Source organism: Chaetodon trifascialis, chromosome 5, assembly GCF_039877785.1.
Source record: "Chaetodon trifascialis isolate fChaTrf1 chromosome 5, fChaTrf1.hap1, whole genome shotgun sequence".
Classification (NCBI taxonomy): domain Eukaryota; kingdom Metazoa; phylum Chordata; class Actinopteri; order Chaetodontiformes; family Chaetodontidae; genus Chaetodon; species Chaetodon trifascialis.
In genome coordinates, this window is record NC_092060.1 from 31,218,757 (window position 1) to 31,245,395 (window position 26,639).

A 26,639-nucleotide genomic window follows, 5' to 3' on the forward strand; every position below is an offset into this window, starting at 1 on the left:
TGTTGTTTTTCAACAAACGCATGCTTTCATGATGCAGAACAATCGTTTTAATGCTTTTCAGTCTGGATTTCGTCCACAGCACAGCACTGAGACTGTACTTATCAAAGTTTTAAATGACATACATCTGAATAATGATGCTTCCAAAACCTCAGTTTTAGTATTATTAGATCTCAGTGCTGCCTTTGACACGGTTGATCAGGACAGACTTCTTGACAGACTGGAAAAGTGGATGGGACTTACTGGCACTGTACTACACTGGTTCAAATCTATTTACAAGATAGAGACTACTTTGTGTCAGTTGGTGAGCATGTGTCTGAACGAAAGAAGATGATGTGTGGGGGGCCACAAGGGTCCATTCTCGGACCACTTCTTTTCAATATCTACATGTTGCCCCTAGCTCAGATTATGGAGCATCTTAATATTTCTTATCATACTTACGCAGATGATACACAACTTTATATTTCTGTGTCATCACATGACTACAGTCCCTTACTTTCACTGAGTGAGTGTATTCATCAAATCAATGAGTGGATGTGCCAGAATTTTCTTCAGCTTAATGCAGATAAGACAGAAGTGATTGTTTTTGGCCCAAAAAATGAAAGGTCAAAGATCAGCGCTCAGCTTAACTCCATGTCACTGACAACAGCAGATAAAGCCAGAAATCTTGGTGTAATTATTGATTCGGACCTGAATTTTAACAACCATTTAAAGCTCATTACCAAATCAGCCTACTACCACCTGAAAAACATAACCAGAATCAAGGGATGTCTGTCCAAAGAAGACATGGAAAGACTTGTTCATGCATTCATCTTCAGTAGGTTGGACTATTGCAATGGAGTCTTTACTGGCCCAAACAAAAAATCAATTAGGCAACTACAGCTGATCCAAAATGCTGCTGCACGAGTCCTTACAAACAGCAGAAAAATGGACCATATCACACCAGTCCTCAGATCACTACACTGGCTTCCTGTGAGTCCAAGAATAGATTTTAAAATCTTACTGTTGGTCTACAAAGCATTTAATGGTCTAAGACCAAAATATATTCTAGCTTTATTAACTCCATATGAAGCATCCAGAGCCCTCAGGTCATCAGGGACAGGTCTATTGTGTGTTCCCAGAATGAGAAGCAAACAAAGTGAAGCAGCTTTCAGTTATCATGCTCCTCACCTGTGGAACATTCTCCCTGCACACCTGAGGTCTGCACCACCTGTCAGCTCATTTAAATCAGGGTTGAAAACATTATTATTTGCTACAGCTTTTACTTAAAGTAAATGTATCTGCTCAATGATTTGAATCATTCTAAATCCTAAATTATTGTCTTTTACTGGCTTCTGTTTTTAATTTTCCTTTAAATGTATTTTATTTTTTATTTTTCTATTCTCTTCTAATTTCTGTCTTTCTCTCTTTCTGTGAAATGTGGATGGATGGATATTTAAATGTAAATAAAATAGAAAGAAAATTTTTGAACATCAGCTCAGGAAGATGAGTGTGACGTGATTGAAACATCCAGGACACTGATTGGACGCTGGGAGGGAAAGTCTGTAGTGATTGGTTTAGTTTAGTGTGTTAAAATAAAGTTCAACAAATATCAGTGACATCAGTAAGATGCTTATAGCAACATGAATATTTTAATTGTTAACAGTTATTTCGCAGCTTTTCTTGCAGTTTAACGTAACCACTGACAGACAGGTCGACGCTCTCTCGGCAGGTATCGCGACAGCTGACTCAAATCTCAGCTACCTTAACGTGAAGGTATAGCACACGCGCCCTGTCGGTCGTCTCCCGTGCCGTGGCTCTGCGCCTGCGCAGTGAGCCCCAAACGGAGAGACGGGGCTCAAGCCTCCGCACCGTACAATAGCGAACGGCAACAAAAACAGAACAAATCACCCAACGACAGCTGGAACAACCGTCCGTAAATCCACCGTGAACCCCCGGACATTCCCGGGGACAACAGCGAGAGAGAGGGGCGGGAGGAGAGCGGAGGCAGACGGGGGTCGGTAGACCGGGAGCCTGCCTGTCTCCGCCTGCAGACGGTAAGACAAAGCGGAATGAAGCGGCAGCCAGCACCGCTTTCGAACGACGTTTAAACACTGAGTCACGGTGCTGGATTCACCGCTGCGTCCTAAAATGAGCGCTTGTTAAACGGAGTTCTGAATGTAAAGTGCGATAACGGGGGGGTTTCAGGACTGAAGACATGGCGGTGTGACGGTCCAGATGTTGGCCTGCTGATGATGCTCCATGTTCTGACAGGCGGCAGACACACTGACACCACTGTCCCGATGTCCTCACACTGTGTGTCCTGGCCCTGACAGTCTAAACCCAGGGTTTACCGATTGGAAGGACGACAGGAAACACATGCTGGGACATAACGGAGACCTGTGGGGGACATACAGAGACATAAAGCAGCGTTGAGAGACAGAAGGAAGACACAGAGATTCTGAGTTTCAGGTGATTTTCTGAATATCATCATCATGAATATTAATTAGATCAGATGAAAAAATACAAATAGACAATATGAAGAGACATGAAGAAAACCTTTGGAGGACATGACAAGATAAAAGTCCATGCTTCGGAGGGCAGAGTGACATTAAAGCAGATGTTGAAGTCAAGCGAAGCCTTTTTAGAGCAGTAGACCAAAGACATTTCGGACATTTGCTTAATATAAAGAAGACAAAGCAGATAATGAAGTCTCTGAGGACATCAGTTGACATTAAGAGCCCACATTAAGATATGTTCAGAACAATAAGAGACAAACGAGAGGCTTTGAAGACAAACAGAGAGAGACTGTATTTGAAGGACATGAACGGGGATTAAGAATAAATTTTGAGAACACACTAACATATGAGGAGACAAAGAGACAAAAGACATTATGAAAACTTTGAGAGACATGGAGACATTTTGAGGAACCTATAGAGAGGACACAAACTGACACTAAACCAAATTTTCAGCACTGAAGTATTAGGATGTAAAGAGTCATTAAGATATGTTGAGGACATGCAGGAGACAGGAGGACAGCACATTGTTGGACTCGTTCTGGTCTAAAGGACTTTTTTTTTTGCTTCCTAACAGTTTGGATGTAACGAGAGGACGACATGACGTCCCTGATTTGGACCCAACTCCCCGTCCGGACGGTCCAGGTCCTGATCCTGGTCCTGGTCCTGGTCCTGGTCCTGTCCCACTCGGTGTCGGCGGCCCGCTCTGACAGAAACATGATGTCGGAGGAGTACGTGGGCGTCACGGTGAACGCCACAGTGCTGGACGGACGAGGAAACACCATCCACGTGATGAGCAGTGACGACGGCACGTACGGACAGAACTCACCGAAAATAGACACCAGGGGGGTCGTCATCGCGCCTGCACCGCATCACGGAGGTACTGACATCACGGCACACCTGAGGTCACAACACATTAGGTTTCATTTCATCAGAGAAGCTTCGGGTACATCCACTTTTGCTCACTTGCGTCATTTCCCTCTCGGGACTCTCGAGTTTCATGTTCTGACGACCGCGTGTTTCTGACTAATCAGGTTTTGTCTACCGGCTTGAGGGGTCGGCATAAATACTACAACACCCATGAGCCCCAGTTGCCGTGGCCTTGAAGAAGAGGCCAATCAGAGCAGCTGTGAATTCAAAAGGCTTTTTCTTCATCGTCACAGTTGAAAACAAAATGTGTCGCCATAGTTACTGAAGTCGCCCACAATGACCCGGAGCCAGTTTAAGCTGCAGATTGTTTTCATGTGTCTGAAAAACATCATTTCTAAATGCGCCTGGGAGTTGGAGGTAACTTCTACCAACACAGTACTTCATGTTTGTTCAGTGTGACGAAGGACTTTAACTCTGACAGCATCGTGTGTCTGAGTTCATCAGACTGCGGGAGAACGTCCTGACCTTTAAAATCTTCAAACCACCTCGGTCTAATTCCCGCATGTCTGACCTCAGTAACTTTTTACCTTGTTTTCAGCTAGTGAAAGCAGTTATTGTACAGAACATTTCAGCTGCTCCTGTGGACACCTGGTCCTGAGTGGAGGTGAGAGACGGACATTCAACCAAACAACCAGTTATCGCCAAAGTCTCTTCTCTTGTAAGACTAAAAATACTGTTTGAAAACAGTTGGGACAAAGGTTAAACCTCACCCTTGTGTCGCTTGTCTGCTTGTTTTCTGGCGTGGTGTCTTCTTTGCCTCATTGTGGTGCCCTGAACTGTCAAATGGGGGGGCGGCTGTGGCTCAGGAGGTAGAGCGGTCATCCAGTGATCAGGAGGTCGGTGGCTCGATCCCTGGCCTCGGCAGTCTACGTGCTGAAGTATCATTAGGCGAGATACTGAACCCCTAAACTGGCCCGATGCTGCGCCATCGGTGTGTGAATTCATATGTACGTTGCTTTGGATAAAAGCGTCTGCAGGTGACTGATTGGAATTGTAAGTGCTCATGACTGCCCCCTGAGGCCGGAGGCCGGTAGTCGTCTTTACACCCAAAGGCCCAAAAAGCAATCTCCAGCCAGCGACGTATGTTATTCCGCTTTTTTAGATTCAGATGCATCCGAAAGTAAAAGACTGATAATGAAATGATCGACAGTCTTTTCCGACAGCTGTTCATGGCAGATGTGTTGAAATACTGTGAAAGCAAAGTGACCACAAAGCTAAATTCAACTACGTTTTCTTCTTCTGTTATCAAAAGTATTATTTGCTGGATTATGTCTCTTTGTTCAGAGGACAAAACAGCTGTAAAACGTCTCTAAAATGACTGTCCAGTCTCTTTTGGCCAGCTACACACTGACCGCTGCCATCAGTCGTTGTGTATTCCAACTCTTTCTACTTTTGTCATGGTTGTAGTTTTTGATGTGTATTATGTGTACAAATGAGTTGTGTGTCCTACGGTTTGTAAACTCAACTTGCCGTTTGTGAGACGAATAATGAATTTAATTAAATTCATCAGAAGACATAGACATAGACAAACTATAAAAGACAAACTTTTAGAAGTGTTTTCAAACAGTGTTTCTTAATTTTCCAAGAGAAAAGACTCAAGTGATGAAGCCTGACTGCTTGTTTTGTGAAATGTTCGTGTGGTGAAGTCAAGCAGCAACCTGAAAAATGAAGCCATCATGGAGGTGTTAAAAACTGCAGTTCCTTCAATGGCCTGTTGAGGCTGGCTACAAAAGTGAGCCGGTCCCCATAGACCCCCATATTAAAATGCCCAACTTTACAGCAGAAAGGTGTTTTCAGGTTAGTACAAAGAATGTTTGTGTTCTGAAGCTGCACAGTGGCGAATTGTTGTACAGCTCGCTTGATTAACTGCTAGGTTAACTAGATTAACTGCTGCCGCCTCAGCTCCACCCATGCTTCACCTGTTTGTGCAATTTTGGATTAGCCGGGAGTTTGGTGGAGTCAGGCACTACCAAGACGATGACGGCTGGAGTCACTGAGCCTCACAGTCACTCTTCACAAACCTTAGGGTGTCTTCAGAGACTATGTCCATGTTTCTGTGTCTTTGTTGTTGGTTTGCATCTCTGTGTGGTTGGTGTCTGTCTCTCTGTGGTTGGTGTTTGTCTCTCTGTGGTTGGTGTCTGTCTCTCTGTGGTTGGTGTTTGTCTCTCTGTGGTTGGTGTTTGTCTCTCTGTGGTTGGTGTCTGTCTCTCTGTGGTTGGTGTTTGTCTCTCTGTGGTTGGTGTCTGTCTCTCTGTGGTTGGTGTCTGTCTCTCTGTGGTTGGTGTTTGTCTCTCTGTGGTTGGTGCCTGTCTCTCTGTGGTTGGTGTCTGTCTCTCTGTGGTTGGTGTCTGTCTCTCTGTGGTTGGTGTTTGTCTCTCTGTGGTTGGTGCCTGTCTCTCTGTGGTTGGTGTTTGTCTCTCTGTGGTTGGTGTCTGTCTCTCTGTGGTTGGTGTTTGTCTCTCTGTGGTTGGTGTTTGTCTCTCTGTGGTTGGTGTTTGTCTCTCTGTGGTTGGTGTTTGTCTCTCTGTGGTTGGTGTTTGTCTCTCTGTGGTTGGTGTTTGTCTCTCTGTGGTTGGTGTTTGTCTCTCTGTGGTTGGTGTCTGTCTCTCTGTGGTTGGTGCCTGTCTCTCTGTGGTTGGTGTTTGTCTCTCTGTGGTTGGTGCCTGTCTCTCTGTGGTTGGTGTCTGTCTCTCTGTGGTTGGTGTCTGTCTCTCTGTGGTTGGTGTTTGTCTCTCTGTGGTTGGTGCCTGTCTCTCTGTGGTTGGTGTCTGTCTCTCTGTGGTTGGTGTCTGTCTCTCTGTGGTTGGTGTTTGTCTCTCTGTGGTTGGTGCCTGTCTCTCTGTGGTTGGTGTTTGTCTCTCTGTGGTTGGTGTCTGTCTCTCTGTGGTTGGTGTCTGTCTCTCTGTGGTTGGTGTCTGTCTCTCTGTGGTTGGTGTCTGTCTCTCTGTGGTTGGTGTTTGTCTCTCTGTGGTTGGTGTTTGTCTCTCTGTGGTTGGTGTCTGTCTCTCTGTGGTTGTGTTGTGTCTCTCTGTGGTTGGTGTCTGTCTCTCTGTAGTTGGTGTTTGTCTCTCTGTGGTTGGTGTTTGTCTCTCTGTGGATGGTGTCTGTCTCTCTGTGGTTGGTGTTTGTCTCTCTGTGGTTGGTGTCTGTCTCTCTGTGGTTGGTGTTTGTCTCTCTGTGGTTGTGTTGTGTCTCTCTGTGGTTGGTGTCTGTCTCTCTGTGGTTGGTGTTTGTCTCTCTGTGGTTGGTGTCTGTCTCTCTGTGGTTGGTGTCTGTCTCTCTGTGGTTTGTGTTTGTCTCTCTGTGGTTGGTGTCTGTCTCTCTGTGGTTGGTGCCTGTCTCTCTGTGGTTGGTGCCTGTCTCTCTGTGGTTGGTGCCTGTCTCTCTGTGGTTGGTGCCTGTCTCTCTGTGGTTGGTGCCTGTCTCTCTGTGGTTGGTGCCTGTCTCTCTGTGGTTGGTGTCTGTCTCTCTGTGGTTGGTGCCTGTCTCTCTGTGGTTGGTGTTTGTCTCTCTGTGGTTGGTGCCTGTCTCTCTGTGGTTGGTGTTTGTCTCTCTGTGGTTGGTGCCTGTCTCTCTGTGGTTGGTGTTTGTCTCTCTGTGGTTGGTGCCTGTCTCTCTGTGGTTGGTGTTTGTCTCTCTGTGGTTGGTGCCTGTCTCTCTGTGGTTGGTGCCTGTCTCTCTGTGGTTGGTGTCTGTCTCTCTGTGGTTGGTGTGTGTCTCTCTGTGGTTGGTGTCTGTCTCTCTGTGGTTGGTGTTTGTCTCTCTGTGGTTGGTGCCTGTCTCTCTGTGGTTGGTGCCTGTCTCTCTGTGGTTGGTGTTTGTCTCTCTGTGGTTGGTGCCTGTCTCTCTGTGGTTGGTGTTTGTCTCTCTGTGGTTGGTGCCTGTCTCTCTGTGGTTGGTGTTTGTCTCTCTGTGGTTGGTGTTTGTCTCTCTGTGGTTGGTGCCTGTCTCTCTGTGGTTGTGTTGTGTCTCTCTGTGGTTGGTGTTTGTCTCTCTGTGGTTGGTGCCTGTCTCTCTGTGGTTGGTGTTTGTCTCTCTGTGGTTGGTGTCTGTCTCTCTGTGGTTGGTGTTTGTCTCTCTGTGGTTGGTGTTTGTCTCTCTGTGGTTGGTGTCTGTCTCTCTGTGGTTGGTGTTTGTCTCTCTGTGGTTGGTGCCTGTCTCTCTGTGGTTGGTGTTTGTCTCTCTGTGGTTGGTGCCTGTCTCTCTGTGGTTGGTGTTTGTCTCTCTGTGGTTGGTGTCTGTCTCTCTGTGGTTGGTGTCTGTCTCTCTGTGGTTGGTGCCTGTCTCTCTGTGGTTGGTGTTTGTCTCTCTGTGGTTGGTGTCTGTCTCTCTGTGGTTGGTGTCTGTCTCTCTGTGGTTTGTGTTTGTCTCTCTGTGGTTGGTGCCTGTCTCTCTGTGGTTGGTGTTTGTCTCTCTGTGGTTGGTGTCTGTCTCTCTGTGGTTGGTGTCTGTCTCTCTGTGGTTGGTGCCTGTCTCTCTGTGGTTGGTGCCTGTCTCTCTGTGGTTGGTGCCTGTCTCTCTGTGGTTGGTGTCTGTCTCTCTGTGGTTGGTGCCTGTCTCTCTGTGGTTGGTGTTTGTCTCTCTGTGGTTGGTGCCTGTCTCTCTGTGGTTGGTGTTTGTCTCTCTGTGGTTGGTGTTTGTCTCTCTGTGGTTGGTGTGTGTCTCTCTGTGGTTGGTGTGTGTCTCTCTGTGGTTGGTGTCTGTCTCTCTGTGGTTGGTGTCTGTCTCTCTGTGGTTGGTGTCTGTCTCTCTGTGGTTTGTGTTTGTCTCTCTGTGGTTGGTGCCTGTCTCTCTGTGGTTGGTGTTTGTCTCTCTGTGGTTGGTGCCTGTCTCTCTGTGGTTGGTGCCTGTCTCTCTGTGGTTGGTGTTTGTCTCTCTGTGGTTGGTGCCTGTCTCTCTGTGGTTGGTGCCTGTCTCTCTGTGGTTGGTGTCTGTCTCTCTGTGGTTGGTGCCTGTCTCTCTGTGGTTGGTGCCTGTCTCTCTGTGGTTGGTGTTTGTCTCTCTGTGGTTGGTGCCTGTCTCTCTGTGGTTGGTGTTTGTCTCTCTGTGGTTGGTGCCTGTCTCTCTGTGGTTGGTGCCTGTCTCTCTGTGGTTGGTATTTGTCTCTCTGTGGTTGGTGCCTGTCTCTCTGTGGTTGGTGCCTGTCTCTCTGTGGTTGGTGTCTGTCTCTCTGTGGTTGGTGTTTGTCTCTCTGTGGTTGGTGCCTGTCTCTCTGTGGTTGGTGTTTGTCTCTCTGTGGTTGATGCCTGTCTCTCTGTGGTTGGTGCCTGTCTCTCTGTGGTTGGTGCCTGTCTCTCTGTGGTTGGTGTGTAGTGGATGCTGTTGCAGATGATGTAGTTTGTGTAATGTAGTGTGAGGCAGATGTAGTGTGTGTATTGTGTGTAGAGCAGTAGATGTAGCAGATGAGTGGATTGTGTGGATGGAGTGGATGTAGCAGATGTAGCAGGTGTTGCCATTGTAGCAGATGAAGCAGATGTAGTGGGTGTAGCTGGCGTAGTGCTGCAGCACTGTGGTGGCTCTGGAGCTGCCTTCAGGCTGGAGAAGGTCAGAACATCTCTGCTCTGTAGTGTCAGGTCACAGTCTGATGTAGCGGATGTAGCAGGTGTAGCAGGTGTGGTGCTTGGGCACTGTAGAGGCTCTGTAGCTGCCTTCAGGCTGGTGAAGGTCCCAGTGTGTGTGCACTGGAGTGTCGGGTTTCAGTCTGATGTAGTGAATGTAGCAGCTGCAGTGAGTGTAGTGTCTGTAGCGGGTGTAGCGGGTGTAGCGGGTGTGGTGTTTAGGCTCTGCAGAGCCTCTCTGGCTGCCTTCAGGCTGGTGAAGAAGATTCAGATTTCAGTCTGATGTAGTGGATGTAGCAGCTGCAGTGAGTGTAGTGTCTGTAGCGGGTGTAGCAGGTGTAGCGGGCGTGGTGTTAAGGCTCTGCAGAGCCCCTTCAGGCTGGTGAAGGGGTGTCGGCTTACAGTCAGACGGTTGAAGGACACTGCAGCAGCTGGACGGAGCAGCAGCTCAACTCTCTGTGATGCTTTAATGTCTCATTTCACTGCTCCGAACATCAAAGTGATGCTTTCAGGTAAATCAAGACTTCATCAACGCAGCTGCACATAAACACAGAAAGAAATGATGAGTCCAAATTATTTCCAGTGACCAAAATGAAGTCCGTGAAACCTGAGAACGGAGCTGAAAAATTGACTTTGAGGTGGAGTCACAGAATTAGTTTAATCCTAATAAGACCTGAAGAAAAGCCGCAGCAGAGCAGTTTGTCTACAGGAAACTGTGAATAAACATTCTTTTTCTCTTCAGTGCTTTTTGTCAGTTGACACAAAGCTGAGCAGCAGAGTTTTTGATCAGTTTCTCATGTATGAACATTCACCGTTTCCTTCGGCCTCCTGTGACATCACACTGAACCAATCAGAAACGTTTCTGTTTGAAACTCCTAAAAACTTCATTTATTGTCACAGTGACAACTGCGAAGAATTTAGGGACTTCATCTACCAATCATAACATCATTAAAAGATTCAAAGAATCTGGAGGAAGGCTGATAATCAACACTGAATGCCCGTGACCTTTGACCCCTCAGACAGCACTGCATTCAATGTACGTATGAAGGATATGATGACATGGGCTGGAGGACACTGTGTCAGTGAACACGGTTCATCACTGCAGACCTGGATCTGTTTCTGAGCGTAGAGACGGTGGAGCTGCTCACTGGTCCTCACTGATTCAAGACCAGAGATTAGGGATCGACCAATCATCAGCCTGGCCGATAATATCGGCCGATATTCAGCATTTTTTCGATGATTGGCATCGGCCATTTTTCCACCGATAACCGATAAAATTAATGAATGTATTTTAAAACGCGCTCCTTTGGCTCTGATGCAGCCGTCTCTCCGCCCGCAGTCACCACTCTTGGCTGTGTAACAATGTCCCGCCCACAGCCCTCACTGATTGGCTACATGGCACAAGTGAGTCAGTGACAGCCAATCGACACTGAAGCCTCCACATGCAGCGCCACAGACACGGAGAAGCAGACGACTGCTCCGGTGATCCAGCAGAGATAAGGCGACAGAGTCGAAGTTCCATAAAATGAAGTATGATGAAGTTTTAAAAATAGTACAACCTTAATCAATTTCAGTGATAACATGCAAGCCCAGAGCTGACATTTCACCGACCTGCTTGTCTAATCACATCAAGCATACGACTTTGCAAGATAAATAGTCACGCAGCAAAAAAAAAAAAAAAAAGACGTAACCAAGTGAACATGACCTGAAGCTCCTTACTTCACAATAATAAAAAAGACATGACGACATAGCGGTAGGTGGACTATAGCAAGTAAAAGGGAGGAAAACCTGCTGAATTCTGCTGTTTGGCTTTATGAAACTATTCACAATTTCAACAAGGCGTGTTTCATGATGACCCACCGCTACGTTATAACTGCTGATTCCAGCCTATAAGTTAAACAGTACTGCACGCTAACGTGTCCCAGTTTGTTTCCAGTCGCCTCCCTCAGCGCTCGCGCTCTCACCACACTACGATGCAGCAACGTAACTACTGGTGTTAAATGATCGTCTTTAGCCCGTCACTCGTAAAGTCCAGGGATGAGTCAGGCAGAGCACACGTCGAGGAGATTATTCTCAGTGTGTTTTCTTTTCAATCAAGAAATTTACCGTCGCGTCTACAACTCACGTGTGTAATGAAGCCTTTATTGTTTGCATTTACAGTTGCCAAGTGCCTTATTCTTATTTATGTAATACGACATACAGTACAAGCACAAGAGTTTACATCTAGCCTACTGTTCTGAGATTCAGAATATGCCTTTATCACTCTAAATATATAGAAATAAATCTAATAATAAATAAGGAACTATAGGTGAAACTCCTGAGCCCCTGAAAGTTTCATCTTTATTTACTCATTCTGCTGTTTTATGTAAAAACTGAATCTGAAAAGTAAATACTAAAGCTATCAAATGAAGTGAGCCAAGGTTCAACCCTCTTTATTGGTTTGCTCTTCATCATTAAGGGAAAGGGAAAGGAATCCTTAATCATCACTTTTTATTTTAAAATGATTCAACTTAAAGGCGTTTCAATTAAGAGTTTGTGTTTGTGTTATTTTACAATCTTTTTACATCTTTTTTTTTCAGTGTACACAAAACAAACAAACAGTATACTGTATTCATTCTAGTCCCAGGTGTGTTACTCTAAATTTTGACCCCAAAATTTTCATTCTTACCGCAAACGAATATCGGTTCTAAATATCGGCTATCGGTTTCGCTTGATTATTAATAATATAATAAATAGTATCAGTATCAGCCCCGAAAAATCCATATCGGTCGATCTCTACCAGAGATATTCCAGTGAAACCAGTGCAGAACAGCACAAGAGAGTGCATGTTTATTTGGATCACACACACGTATCATGTCTGTTAATACAGAGTAAAACATTACAATGAAAATGAAAATGGAAATATTGTGTACAGTAACCATGCTAATGGTATGTCTCTTCAGTGGTGGACCGGCAGGGCTGCGACCCCAGCACTCGTTTCCTGGTTCCTCCTCGGAGTGTCCACTGGGTGGCGCTGCTGCAGAGAGGAAACTGCACCTTTAAAGAGAAGATCCTGAAAGCGGCAGCGTACAACGCCACGGCCGTTCTCATCTACAACAACTCCACCGACAAGACGGTCAAGATGGGACACGAAGGTCAGAGTCTGCATGTTCTACTGTCCCGAGCACAACGCCGACACCTCGTTAGCTTTACGTTGGTGAACGCATGTCATTACAGGGGGAGGTGGGGTACGAAACCTTCGCCGAGCTCGTCTACTACACTACAGGATCTGGTCTGTGGTGGACATTCAGTAAGACGAAGACAGAAGCTTGATTAGACTGTTAGAGTCAACAGTCTCACTCCTAAGAATCATATGAACACGTGTAAACACATGTTGATCTCATTCAGTGTGACTTAACTTCCTGAGGAGATCGTTATTTATGATGTTAGGGAACGATACCAAAAACGTGCGATATGATAATACCTCAATATAAAGTCCATGATTCAATATTTATTGCGATATTTAAAAAAACAAAGAAATATGGCTTAGGAAAAATGTCCGTCATTAATACATTAGTGTGTACAGCATCCATCCATCCATTTTCTATGCTGCTTATTCCTTTCGGGGTCGTTGGGGGGGGGCTGGAGCCTATCTCAGCTGTCAACGGGCAGGAGGCGGGGTACACCCTGGACCGGTCGCCAGCCAGTCACAGGGCAACATAGAAACACAAACAACCCTTCATAGGGGCAATTTAGAGACACCAATTACAATTCAAAGAGCTGTTCCATCAGGGGACACGTCCAGAATCGGTCTATGTGCCGGCAGCCTTAACGGTCTCTGTTTGGCGGTCTGCTCGGCCGTGGTCGTCGACCTCAGGTGAAAAACGGCATCACGTGCCTCAGCCGACCGAGCAGATGGCTGCAGCGGCCTACGTTCAAACCTGCGGTGGAGTGTGTGCAAAGGTTAGCTCATCGTAAAAGTTCAGACTCGACTGAAAGTAAATGAAACTCAAACCATCTTTTCTTTCACTGTTAACAATCAGCACCTCTGCTTTGGTTCTCGAGTCAGATGTTCACATGTTCCGTCTCTAAATGCTACTTTTCCTCGCTGCTCTCCTGAATCACGGCCCGCTGTGCCTTCATCGTCTCCTGAGTCAGAGTCCTGGTCGGAGCTTCTCTAAATCACCTAGGCGCTGTTTTCCCTTTCACCAAACTGGCCTCCTTGGTCTCCTTTGTTGTTCCGTCCTGATCCTGCCCTGTTCACTGGGACGCTGTGGAGCCCGGTTCTGGTTCCAGCAGCGTAGACACCAACAACCCCCCGGTGATCCGAGCTCTGACTCCAGTCAGCTAACGTGACCACTAGCTGCATGGCTAACTGAGCTAACTGGCTAACAGCAAGTACAGCAAAGAGTACAGGTAGCGGCTTCTCTGCTGATACGTTGCCTCGTTTGTTCGGAGGGACCTTCGGCAGATGGCCAATCTGCACGTCGTACTTTTACTTTTAAAATACAAGGAGGGCATTTGAACGAGAGGAGGAGCAACCAGGACACAGACAGACCGGAGGTCACTGTGACTCCAAGTACTGCAGGGAGGAAAATGAGCCGTGTGCAGAGGAAAGACCACTGACTGCTGCTGGCTGCTCAGCGGGTACAGCACACTGGGCGTTCGAGGAAGAGGAGGAGGGTGATGAAGATGAATGTGAGGAGTGACTTCCTGGGGATCAATGTCGAGTTCTAAGTATAGACAAGAAAGTGTCATTAATTGATGAGGTCACTCTGACCTCACAGTGTGTGTGTGTGTGTGTGTGTGTGTGTGTGTGTGTGTGTGTGTGTGTGTGTGTGTGTGTGTGTGTGTGTGTGTGTGTGTGTGTGTGTGTGTGTGTGTGTGTGTGTGCTGTATGAGAGCAGAGAGGGGAAAAAACACTTTTTATGTTTCTGACTGTCAAACTGGAGTCTGTTCTCATGATGGTGGACAATATGGACCATTGCATTCTGGGAACCATAGTTCTCATACTGCAGTACTGACGGCATCACAACCAATATGTTGCAGTACTGTTTACAGTACTGTTGTAGTGTCACACTGCAGTTCAGTGCAGTAAGGCTGCCACCAAATATTCTAAATTTGAATGAATATTTGTAAATTGTAAAAAAATCCATACATTTGATTGTAAATTAATATTGGAATGTGAAAAAGCTGCAAAGCACCGAGTCACAAAACCAGCTTCCATTGTACTTTTTCTTTTGTCGTTTTTTATTGGATTTATTGTTTTTTTATTGTTTAAATCAATGCAGATTTGTAAATGTAGATGTGAAAATATTCCGACTCCTCGTAAAGTCTTATCTTGTCTTGTCTTGTCTTGTCTTATCTTATCTTATCTTATCTTATCTTATCTTATCTTATCTTATCTTATCTTGTCTTATCTTATCTTATCTTATCTTATCTTATCTTATCTTATCTTATCTTATCTTATCTTATCTTATCTTATCTTATCTTATCTCTTTCACCGTTTGTCTGATGTCCACCCTCATTGTCCCTCTTCTCCCGAGTTTCTCAAGAGTTTATTTCAGTCAATCCAGAATTGCGGACGATTGTTGGAATAGTGAAAAGACAAACCAGCAAGGTTTTGTTTGTTTGTTTGTTTGTTTGTTTGTTGTTTTTTGGTCACATTTGAATGAAGAGTGTTTTACGATGATAAAATTACTGTTTTTTTGGGTTTGGCAAGAGCGATATGACCAAAATAAACAAAACAGATCTTACTCTTGAAAACATATGTAAAAACACTGCAGTACAGTGTAGTACTGTTACACTGCTTCTATACTGCCTCTTGTTTTGTTCCTTGTCTCGGTCTTGACTTGGTCCTCATTCTGTTTCTTGTTCTGATTCTGGTCCTGCTTCTGTCTGTGTAGGCACAGGTGATACGGTGGCAGTGATGATCACAGAGGCGTATGGTAAAGAGATCCTGGCTCACCTGGAGAGGAACCTGACCGTCCTGGTATCTGTGGTGGTGGGTCAACGTGGTGCCACCAAAAACATCAACCGAGGCTCGCTGGTCTTCGTCTCCATCTCCTTCATCGTCCTCATGATCATCTCGTCGGCTTGGCTCATCTTCTATTTCATCCAGAAGATCCGCTACACCAGTGCCCGTGACCGCAGCCAGGTAACATGCTAACACACCGCTAACATACTTGCTAGCAGGCTAACTCTACATTGTCCAGCACCAGATACCTACCAGCTACCTGCAGGTAACATGCTAACAGACACCTAACACACAGCCAACATACAGCTAACACACAGCTAACATACAGCTAACATACAGCTAACACACAGCTAACACACAGCTAACACACAGCTAACACACAGCCAACATACAGCTAACACACAGCTAACACACAGCTAACATACAGCTAACATACAGCTAACACACAGCTAACATACAGCTAACACACAGCTAACATACAGCTAACATACAGCTAACACACAGCTAACACACAGCTAACACACAGCTAACATACAGCTAACACACAGCTAACACACAGCTAACATACAGCTAACACACAGCTAACATACAGCTAACACACAGCTAACATACAGCTAACATACAGCTAACACACAGCTAACACACAGCTAACATACAGCTAACAAGCTAACTCGTGCTCATCATAGTCATCGTCCTCCCCCTCCCCTTCTTCCTTCCCGCTCCTCATCCTCCTCCTTCACTCCTCTCCCTGTCTCCTCCTCCTCCTGTTCAGATGAATCATTAATATTAGATGAGGTGAATCTCCACCTTCAGTGTAATCTAACACTCCTCTCAGTTTCCCTCCACCCCCATCCGCTGCAGATCGACCTTCACGTCACCTCCATGCAGCTGCACTTTGAGTGAGAACAGAGGCCAGCTGAGGCTCATGGGAAAATTTAAAGATACCACCGACCATCACATCCGCTGACCGCTGCACAACACTGGACCCTCGTACAGGCAGTAGTAGTATTTAGAGTACTGGAGAACACTGGACCCTCGTACGGGCGGTAGTAGTACTCAGAGTACTGGAGAACACTGGACTCTCGTACGGGCGGTAGTAGTACTCAGAGTACGGGAGAACACTGGACCCTCGTACGGGCGGTAGTAGTACTCAGAGTACTGGAGAACACTGGACCCTCGTACGGGCGGTAGTAGTACTCAGAGTACTGGAGAACACTGGACCCTCGTACGGGCGGTAGTAGTACTCAGAGTACTGGAGAACACTGGACCCTCGTACGGGCGGTAGTAGTACTCAGAGTACTGGAGAACACTGGACCCTCGTACGGGCGGTAGTAGTACTCAGAGTACTGGAGAAAACTGGACCCTCGTACGGGCGGTAGTAGTACTCAGAGTACTGGAGAACACTGGACCCTCGTACGGGCGGTAGTAGTACTCAGAGTACTGGAGAACACTGGACTCTCGTACGGGCGGTAGTAGTACTCAGAGTACGGGAGAACACTGGACCCTCGTACGGGCGGTAGTAGTACTCAGAGTACTGGAGAACACTGGACCCTCGTACGGGCGGTAGTAGTACTCAGAGTACTGGAGAACACTGGACCCTCGTACGGGCGGTAGTAGTACTCAGAGTACTGGAGAACACTGGACCCTCGTACGGGCGGTAGTAGTACTCAGAGTACTGGAGAACACTGGACCCTCGTACGGGCGGTAGTAGTACTCAGAGTACTGGAGAACACTGGACTCTCGTACGGGCGGTAGTAGTACTCAGAGTACTGGAGAACACTGGACCCTCGTACGGGCGGTAGTAGTACTCAGAGTACTGGAGAACACTGGACCCTCGTACAGGCGGTAGTAGTACTCAGAGTACTGGAGAACACTGGACCCTCGTACAGGCGGTAGTAGTACTCAGAGTACTGGAGAACACCTGCGCAGCCTCTCCTGGAAACAGCTGTCTTTGTGCTAAGCTAGGCTGACCTGTTTGTCTGTTTGTGTCTCAGTGTGTTGCTGTTTGTGTTTTTGTCTCTGTGTCTCTGTCTGTCTTTCTTCTCTTTTTTCTTACTGTGTTTGTGTGTGTCTCTGTGTTAATTTTGTGTCTTTGTGCCTCTGTGTCTTGCAGTGTGTCCACCGAGTTTTTTTGTGTTTGTCCTCAATGTCAACAAACTTTTCAGCATGTAGTGATTTGTCCTCCCTCTCTGTCTCTCAGCGTCGTCTCGGTGATGCAGCGAAGAAAGCCATTGGGAAGTTGACAACGAGGACGGTGAAGAAAGGAGACAAGGTAAACACAAGCAAGTGACTGATTCAGGGCCTCCAGGTGCTCCAGGACCAACAGGGGCTACAGGACCACCAGGGCCTCCAGGGGCTCCAGGACCTCTGGGGGCTCCGGGGCCCAGTTGTCTTTGTGTAGTTTGTTGGAGTCGCTGGCTGGATGCTGCTGCCTGAACATACACAACATGTTGCTGCTTCCACTGAAACAGCTGCTTCTGCTCAAACAAAAAGGATCTTCCTCTTCAGCAAAGAGGTTTGTCTCTGTAGGATCCTCTCCAAAAGGTTCTGACTCTTACAATAATAATCTGAGCTGTCAGTGCCTAAAACCAAACACTTCTAGTGGACGACCGTTGACGGCGTGGAGGGATTACACTGCAGCCTGTTCCACTGCTGCCTGCTGCAGCGCTCTTGCTCAATAATGGACCACTTTCAAAAATTGTTGTCTCCATCTTTCACTGGGACTCAGAAAGACGGGAAAAGAGAGTCCAACACTGTTAATTTGTGACTGGAATTTCTCCTGTTTTCCAGCACATTGAAATTCTTCCGGGACACAGCTGATAGGGAGATCCAGTCCAGCGTGCTCATCAGCTCAAAATTAACTAATTAGTTGCTGCTTAATGGTCGTTGGGCCATTGAAACAAATTGAACTGGATCTGAGGTCCCCATTCAGACTAATGTCCTGCCTCTGACCAGACAGAGCATAGTTTAGCATAGTGTTACCCTGGACAGGCCACTGGAATCAGTACTTCAGATATGTCCTGTGTGGACCAGGTGTCCTGTCCAGCACTGTGCAAATGCTTCACTGAGCTCCCTCGATACTGTGCAGCAGCAGTGATAGAGGACACTACATATACTAAAGAAAACCTCAACGGCTTTCTCAGCAGACATAGCATGAACAACAACCAAGTGGAGTTGCTGGTTAAAGCAGTGAACATATGGGATTCCAGCTCACGTTGAAGGAGCCTTTGAACCCCACCCAGTCTCCCCGCCATAAGAGCGGCCCATCATAAGCTTGTCGGTGTATGTTAATCGTGCTCAGGCCTTTTTTCTTAGTAATGAAGTATCACCAGGAGTACCTGTTTGACTTTATGCACCCCATACTGCTGCTGCTAACAAATGTGTGCTACTGTGTCCTCACCTCTAGAAAAAGAAAAAAACAGTTTTTTACCTTCTAGCACAAGAACATACTGTGTCCTGTGTCCTCCCTGTCTTGAAAAACCAAAAAAGGAGAAAGAAATGGTATACCCTTGCCCCGGTGGTGGAGGAGAGAGAGGACAAGGAGGAGCAGATGATGGGAGAAATGGTGTATTGGTGGCTGCTGCTGCACCTGCACTTGTCCCTGCCACAGCCGTGAACAGTTGTGAACTTGGCAGTAGCATTTCCTGTTTCTGTAGTATCCACACAGAAGTACCATTACTAATACACTTAACTGAGCTTGACAGGCATTACTGTCTGAAGTGAAGCTTCATACTGATTTTTAATTCAAAATTTGCAAGGGGTCAGTCACTTTACACACAACTTAAAACCCTCAGAATCTCTCCATACATCCCCTAACTCTCCCCAGTAAAGGTTTTCATGCTAAGCAGATTTCTGTTTAGCCGTCATTTAATGTGTCTGCTTACATGTTAAACGTGTTAACATGTTCTCTGCGTGTGTTGCAGGAAACTGATCCAGATTTTAACCACTGTGCAGTGTGTATTGAAGCATACCAGCTGAACGATGTGGTTCGCATCCTTCCTTGCAAGTGAGTTTGAATGCTGAGTTCTCATGCTGACATAATGTATTGGATTTTGTCATAGTTTAAAGATATTCACTCTGCGCAACCAGTATAACCAGCAGATCAGTATTGATCCAACTCAGACAAACCAATGCCATGACAGAATTTTTACAGCTACATTTTATTTCAAATGGTGGATTAAAAACATCACACTTGAACTCATTTTCAGACCGATGATCCATTTTCAGTCCTGTCTGTGAGTCACGGTTTGGTGATCAAATCTCATCTGATAAAATATGTCTCTGTCTCTGCAGACATGTCTTCCATAAAATGTGTGTGGACCCCTGGTTGAACGAGCACTGCACATGTCCCATGTGTAAACTCAACATCCTCAAAGCTCTTGGCATCATGGTGAGTCATCGCCAACATAAACAACAGGAACAGATCAGGTGTGTTTGTAAGGCCGCTGTCTCTTTTTTCTCTGTCCTCTGTGTGTCCTCTGTGTGTGTGTTCCTGGTCCTCAGACCAATCTTCCTTGCATGGACAGCGTGGTGTTGGACGTGGAGCGTCTGGGCATCAATCAGGCGACCGGCAGTCAGAGGGTGCAGCTTGGTGACAGCAACCAGCCTTCCATCAGCCTGGAGCCGCTCAGCCCCCCCCACCCTGAGGCCACACCCAGAACACCTGCTGACATTACCATTGCTGTGACCAGTAAGAGTGCAGCACCACACGATACACGCAGCCACCATACAGCACACCAAGATCACCGTTACACTGTTATAGGCCAATTTTACACTGTTATAAACCTACTTAACACTGTTATAAACCAACTTAACACTGTTATAAACCAACTTTACACTGTTATAAACCAACTTTACACTGTTATAAACCAACTTTACACTGTTATAAACCAACTTTACACTGTTATAAACCAACGTTACACTGTTATAGGCCAATTTTACACTGTTATAAACCAACGTTACACTGTTATAGGCCAATTTTACACTGTTATAAACCAACGTTACACTGTTATAGGCCAATTTTACACTGTTACAAACCAACTTAACACTGTTGTAAACCAATTTTATACTGTTAAAAACCAATCAGACACTGTTAAACCAACTTTACACTGTTGTAGAGCAAAGTAACACCGTGATAAAGAAACTATACACTGTCATAAGCCAATTTTCACTGTTATAAAACAACTTAAAATTTTTCATTGCAGTTATATTTATATTATTATTTTTATAGTTATATATTTGTATACCAGATGACACCAAAGGTTAACTCGTGATACTTTCCATATAGAACAGGTCTAGACTGTACTCTTTATTGTGCAGAGAGCCATGAGCATTCACTCAGGTTTATGCTCCCTCCCACTCACTACGCTCTGCTCAGGAGTGCCACCTGGAGCTGCCTGCTCAAAAGGTCCTAAGTCTCTAACTAGACTCTGTTCTTCTGTGGTTTCCCGGTGGTGGAACGAGTTACCAAACTTCATAGCACTGCCTTGTAGCACCAGCATTTGTAATTGTAATTCTAAATTTGCGCTGGAGCACTAACTCTTGTTGTTCCCTCCCGGCAAGAGCCTTGCTTGTGATGTATGAAAATCTCATATGCATATATGATAAAAGCACCTGCCAACCATAAACCTGTGCCAACCTGTGCAACCGTAATTCACAACCAGTCGCAGCTACAATTCATTGAAACCTGGGAGACGAGAAAGCACAAAGATTCCAGGTAAGAAGCCAAGTGAGTAAGATAGAAATGGAGAGGAAGAGAGAAGAGCTCAGTGCATCATGGGAAGCCCTGTGGCAGTCAAAGCCGCTAGCAGCATAACTTGGAGCTAATTGAAGGCAAGCCTGAGCCGGGTCTGAATGTAACCTTTATCAAAGAGGAGTAAATCCGGTGTTAATGATTACAGACAGGGACGGACTGACCATCTGGCATACCGGGCATTTGCCCGGTGGGCCGACGTGCCATTTGGGCCGACAGTTGGCCACTTTTTTTTTTTTTTTTTTTTTTAAACCTTGATCTGACCGGCCCATATATACAGTTGATCAGCGGCCCGATTGACACTGGGCTGGCCCAATCACGTCGTTGAACACCTTTTCGCTTTGGCCCTGCGGCGTAATGCAATCAGTGAAAAAAAAAAGTCAGCGCAAGAGTTTGTTTGTAAACACGGACCGCCCCTCCACACACGCAGTTCTGCGGCCGATAGGTTATTTTCTTCTCTGACACGAGAATCATGAGAATCAGATCATGAAACACTTCCCTTCTTTCACGTCGGTCACGTAATGTGTTAGGATCTGCGAGAATGGAGAGAAAACGAAAAGGAGGTGCAGAGAAACTGCGAGAGAAAAAGAAGCTGACTCTTGAAGCCAACGCTGCCAAATACGCAAAAAGTTCTGCTACGTTTGCCTCAGCAGGGCCTTCCTCAGCTCCGCGGCCGATGACAGTGGTGCTGCTGGCGGCATCGAACAGGGACCTGCAGTGAAACCTGCGGGAAGCTGGACTGCTTTCACAACACGTGTCATGAGGAAAGCAGCCCAACGCCTTGATAAATCTGACAATGATAAAACGTCAAGAACATATTTTTGGCTAATGTTCAATGGCCAGGTTAGTTTGTATTCTAGTTAGTTTATAATACCTTTTTTTTTAAAGACATTGTGTATGTAGCCCTCTCCCTCATTCATGTGTCATTAAGTTTTCAGTTTCTAAGCTGCTATTTTTATCTTGAAGATTGACCAATAATTAAATCTCTCTCTCTCTAACATACACACACAGAGTTCAAAGGTTATTCAGGAGTTCAACTGCATTCATCCTTTTGGACTGGGTCACTCCACACTTTATTGAGTGCTACTCTTGGAAGAGTTAGCATCTGATCCATCATTTCTCACCTCTATTCTTTCTTTTTTCTTCCTCCCTGAAACACATAGGTCACCCAATATGATGAATTGTGCTTAAATCCATGACTGATGGAGTGGTGGAGTGTACTTTTTTGTAGTGTTAATAAATTAGACTTTTTGGAAATATTTAATGTGTCCACTCTCACTGATTCCCATTAACTCATTGCACGGCTTAAGGCACGTGGTTTTAAAGAGTTGCACAGTGATTATACACATTCAAGAGACTGAAAAGACCGAAACGGTGCGCGTTATCAAATGTGGTGGGCCGGTCTGGTCCAATATGCCAGGGCCGATTTCTTGTCCCAGTCCGCCCCTGATTACAGACTACACCTACCATTACCCTTCAGTTGACGAACAAGCGCCTCAAAGATGACCTAAAGATTTCTGATCTTTTTTAGCTGGATTATTTTGATCCGTCCACCATAATTCTCTCAGTTACTACTCAAAGCTTATGACCACAGGTGAGGATTGAAACATAGATCCACTGGTAAATCGAAAGCTTTGGCTTCGGGCTCAGCTATCTTCACTGCTGTGGTCGAACACAACACCCCCTGGACACAAGACACTCCCCCCTGGCAGGAGGCTGCAGTCCATCGGGACCAAAACCTCATGCCACAAGAACAGTTTTTCCCCATCTGCTGTCAGCCTTATCAACAAGGCCTGGAACCCCCCCGACGCTCTTCAAACTCCGCCTCCGCCTCTGCCTCTACTTGTCTCATTGACATTGCCATAACCCTATGCGTTACATTAACGCTCAGCATGGATCACCTTGTTCTCATTTGCACATTTGTGATCATTTGATTTTTCGTATTGTATCACTGCCAGCTGTACTGCTCTTTTTATTTGGAAAAAACAGTGTATATATATTTATATTGTTATATTTTTTACTTTTTAATAGTTTATTTTTAGAAGATTTGTCATGCACCAACATCACCAAAACAAATTCCTTGTATGTGTAAAATCGTACTTGGCAATAAAGCTTTTTCCGATTGTGATTCTTTTTCTGATTCTGAGAACCGCAAAACAAGTCCAGCTGCCTTTGGAAGCAGTTTAATTATAATAATAATAATAATAATAATATTATAAGTATAATGTTTGATAAATTAATGTGCTTTTGTTCTGAAGTGGATGTTTTTATGTCTCATCAGGCGGGGGTCACTTCTTCAACAGGAACTCAATGTCTCCTCGCGGCGTCGTCTGTGAGATGGAGCTGCCAGACATCCAGGCCTCACTTGACCTCTATGATGACAACAAGTCCTGAGGATCATCATCACCCTAACCCCTAACCACCTCCACCTGCTGATGGACGTACAGCCTTGTTTCCTTTCCAGAGGGGGGGTCTGATAATGCAAACGTGGATGAACTTAATAAACATCATTTATTCCATCAGACTTTCTTCAGACTGAACATGGACTCAATCTGGATCCTTGCTGGATCCTGATCTCAGTTTTGGCCCGTTAGCTCAATGTTTTCATTTTCCCCAGTAGAAGAAATACATTCAACTAGGAGCTCATAGTTGGGTCAAATCATTGAAAACTGTTTTATATTAATTAATTCAGCTGAACTCCAGGTCCAATTCTGGTCCCAGAACCAGAACCTGAACTAGGTTCTACGAGTAGAACTGGAGGTAAAGTTGCTGTTGAGTTCCTAGAAAGTTCTGAAGTCCCTAAATGCACTGCAGTGCAGTGCATGTGTTTCTGGGAAAGGCTTCCTGGGAATAGTTCCTGAGTTCCTAGAAGTCCCTGGAAAATGTCCTGAATTCCTTCAATGTTTCTTGGAAAGGTCTTGAATTCTAAAAAGGATCTGGAATTTTTTTAAATGGTTGCAGGGCTCCTCAGGAGGATCTTGGAACAGTTCCTCAGTTCTTAAAATGTTCCTTGATTGCTTAAGAGCGTCCCCGGTCCTGAGGTGGGTGCCTAAAAAGCTTCCTTAAAAAGTTTGTGTTCAAACAAAGTTCCCAGGCTCGAGGAAAAATTGCAGAGATCCTAAAGAGTTTCCTGTGTTCCCTGGAAAAGTTTGTGTGTTCGTAAAGACATTCCTGATTTCCTCAGTAACTGCTTGAACAAGTTCCCAGGCACAAAAAGGTTCTCTGCAACGTTTATTGGATTCTAAAAATGCTCTTAGCAGATCTTAAGAGGGTTCCTGGAAGGGGTTTCTGAAAAATTCCCTAAAAAGTAAAATGTTCCTGATGTTACTGAGATTCTAAAAAGGTTCTGGAAACACTGATATATAAAAGGTTTCTGAGTGCCTAAAAGATTCCTTGAAAGGTCATTGAGGTGTTGAAGGAGTACCCGTGCTCCTAGAAAGGTTTCCAAGGACTGCAAAAGGTTCCATGTTTTCCTGGAAATGTTCCTGAGTGCCCAAAAGGGTTCAGGAAACATTTCTTCCTCCAAAGGTTCCTGAAATGGCTCTTGATTCTTTAAAAAGGAACCTAAATGGACCTGAAAGCTTCAGGACTGAAACCAAAACAAACGCAGAGAGCCTGAACCCAGAAAACGCTCCTTTCAGCGTTTTCTGATGTTCTGCCTTCAGTCAGTCGTAACTCTGGACATTGGAAAATCTGGAACCCAACCTTCTAACCTTCTGGTTGGCTGAATTAATACATCAATAACAGACCTGGATCCAAACTCCTTGACTATGAATACTGACTGAGCTTGTTCTTCCTCTCCCACCATCAGACTGGAACCGGAACCAGACGACGACCTGGACCCCGGTCCTCTGTAGAGACTCTGGAGGAAACAATTTTGTGAACAGTGTTAACTCCCCTGTAGCAAAAGAACATGTTTCTCATGTAGTACAAAGAGATGTTAGATTTAAAGGAACAGTCCATTTTTTTCAGTAAACCTCCTTTTCTCTGCATTCAGTAACATGGACTTCCTCAGGGTGTGTCCTGAAGGGGAAAATGAGCTGCCTTGTTCCATCAAAAGAGAGAAATTTAACCTCCAACAACCTCATGTCTGGCTGATTTTTTTTTTCTCATTAGTTAATCAGCTCGTCAGCAGTCCATTCTGAAGTCAGCTGGTTTCATTGACAGTAGAGTCAGCACATCTGCAGACCTGACATCTGGGGTCTGTAGGTCTGTGAGCCAATGAGAAGAAAGCATCCTCGAGTGAAGTGAGTCACTTCAGCCACAAAAAAACAAGTAGATTGTGATTGCAATTTTACTCCTTTCTGCCCAGAAGTTAAGGTTCCATCTGACGAAGCTCAAATTTTATCAGAATTTCCAGAAAATCATCAAAGTAAAACATGAATGAATGCTTTTTTCCATCCACAAAACCAAACGCTGTCTTTAGATTGGGCCTTTCCTGAGTTTCGTAGATTCTCCTACATGCTTGGAAGGGGATAGTGATGATAGAAACTCACAGAATCCAGTATTTGTTGCTCTGTCTTGAGATCAATGATGAGCTCATGCTTTTACTAGCTCCAGGCGACTGTTATCTCATGTTGAGTGAAAATGGCCAAACTGCCAAGCTGCTCTTAAACTAACATTTAAGTAACATAGAGCGCACGTGATAGAAGAACAAACACCACAGAAAGACACTGTCAGTATGAAGTGTGCATTCTGAATTCTGCAGTGTAAACTCTGGAAAGCAAGCAACAGATGGACGAACTAGATCAGTGCCAGACCTTTTCTGTTGTAGAAAGGGTTCAGCACAGTTTGCTGGTCCTGGACTGATGTCAGTGTAATGAATCACAGCTAAGAGGAAGAACTTCATCTTCGGCAAAACTCCAAACACTGTAAGCCTGTTAACCTGCTGTCACTATGAGAACACTGGCAGCAGAGCTAACAGTAATTGTCAGTTTCAATTAATCGACTGATTATTTTTCTCAATTGTTTGGTCAGAAAGAGTGAAACTGCCTGTTATAGTTTTCTAAAGTCTTTGTGGATGTCTTCAAATATTTTTGACCAACAGTTCAAAACACATTCAGTTTAGAGATATGAAAGAGAGAAATCTAAATCAAACACATGAAGAAGCCGACGCCACAAAGAGTTCGGTGTTTTGGCTGAAGAATTAAGAATTAATAATCAGCCAGTGCCCTTCCATCTTGTTCCATGAAGGTCTAATGGTTCACAGGGGTGGATTCCTCAGGTGTGACGTCTGCATTTATACCTGCGGTTGTGATGCTAACTGCTGCTAACATACATTCATATCTCCACTCTGAGTGTCTGACTACACCAGAGAGTCAGAGGGTTTCCTGAAGTGACGGACTGCTCCTTTAAACTGTATTAAACAGCTTCTGAGTTACTCGGCGTGTAATAATCAGCTCCAGTGACGGGGCTCAATATATAAACAGCATTATACAATCTATAACCTGACTGATCAATCAATATTATCTCTGAAGTGACCTGAACACATCCCGATGGAGTCCTGAGGACCCGTCTGTCCTTGTCTGCCTGTCTGTCCTTGTCTCTGTGTCACACGGTAGTGATGATGATGATGATGAAGGAGGATGTGTGATGCTTTCAGTTCACTGTGTCTTAGTGTCTCATTATTAAAGTCTCATTATTACCTTTAACATGCAGAAATCTCCGTTTATTTATCCACACACACACACACACACACACACACACACACACACACACACACACACACACACACACACACACACACACACACACACCGTCTTTCCTTCATCAGCCCAACTGCATTGTCAGTAAGTAGTAATGGTATGTACAGATATTCATAGATATGTGTATTTGTATGTATTTGAATCCCCTGGAGGGTAAAGTCACTTATTAAAGCAGCACAGAAACAGACAGAGGGAAGAAAAACATTGTAATGAGATTGAGATTAGTGAGGTGACCACAGAAGTTAA

At 45.2% G+C, this 26,639-nt stretch overlaps 1 protein-coding gene across 2 annotated transcripts; it reads left to right on the plus strand.

The window, feature by feature from the left end:
• Positions 1–1,710: 1,710 nt before the first annotated feature.
• On the plus strand, positions 1,711–26,339 carry rnf130 (ring finger protein 130). Of its 2 annotated transcripts, XM_070962923.1 has the most exons (10): positions 1,800–2,033; positions 2,251–2,448; positions 3,070–3,372; positions 11,923–12,114; positions 14,866–15,116; positions 17,137–17,208; positions 18,860–18,942; positions 19,230–19,326; positions 19,440–19,626; positions 22,970–26,339. In XM_070962923.1, exons 3-10 carry the CDS (start codon positions 3,093–3,095, stop codon positions 23,080–23,082), a joined length of 1,275 nt encoding a protein of 424 aa, XP_070819024.1. In that variant the 5' UTR covers positions 1,800–2,033; positions 2,251–2,448; positions 3,070–3,092; the 3' UTR covers positions 23,083–26,339. The 2 variants fall into 2 exon arrangements, with proteins under 2 accessions (XP_070819023.1, XP_070819024.1); XM_070962922.1 differs by having other exon boundaries at positions 1,711–2,448.
• The last annotated feature ends 300 nt before the right edge of the window (positions 26,340–26,639 follow it).

What these genes read in the sequence shown, in the direction of transcription:
- rnf130 (XM_070962922.1), top strand. Translation starts at nt 3,093, where the DNA reads ATGACGTCCCTGATTTGGACCCAACTCCCCGTCCGGACGGTCCAGGTC. An exon ending in GGTCAAGATGGGACACGAAG is followed by an intron (nt 12,115 to 14,865) that starts GTCAGAGTCTGC and finishes CTGTCTGTGTAG; the next exon opens with GCACAGGTGATACGGTGGCA. An exon ending in CATTACCATTGCTGTGACCA is followed by an intron (nt 19,627 to 22,969) that starts GTAAGAGTGCAG and finishes ATGTCTCATCAG; the next exon opens with GCGGGGGTCACTTCTTCAAC.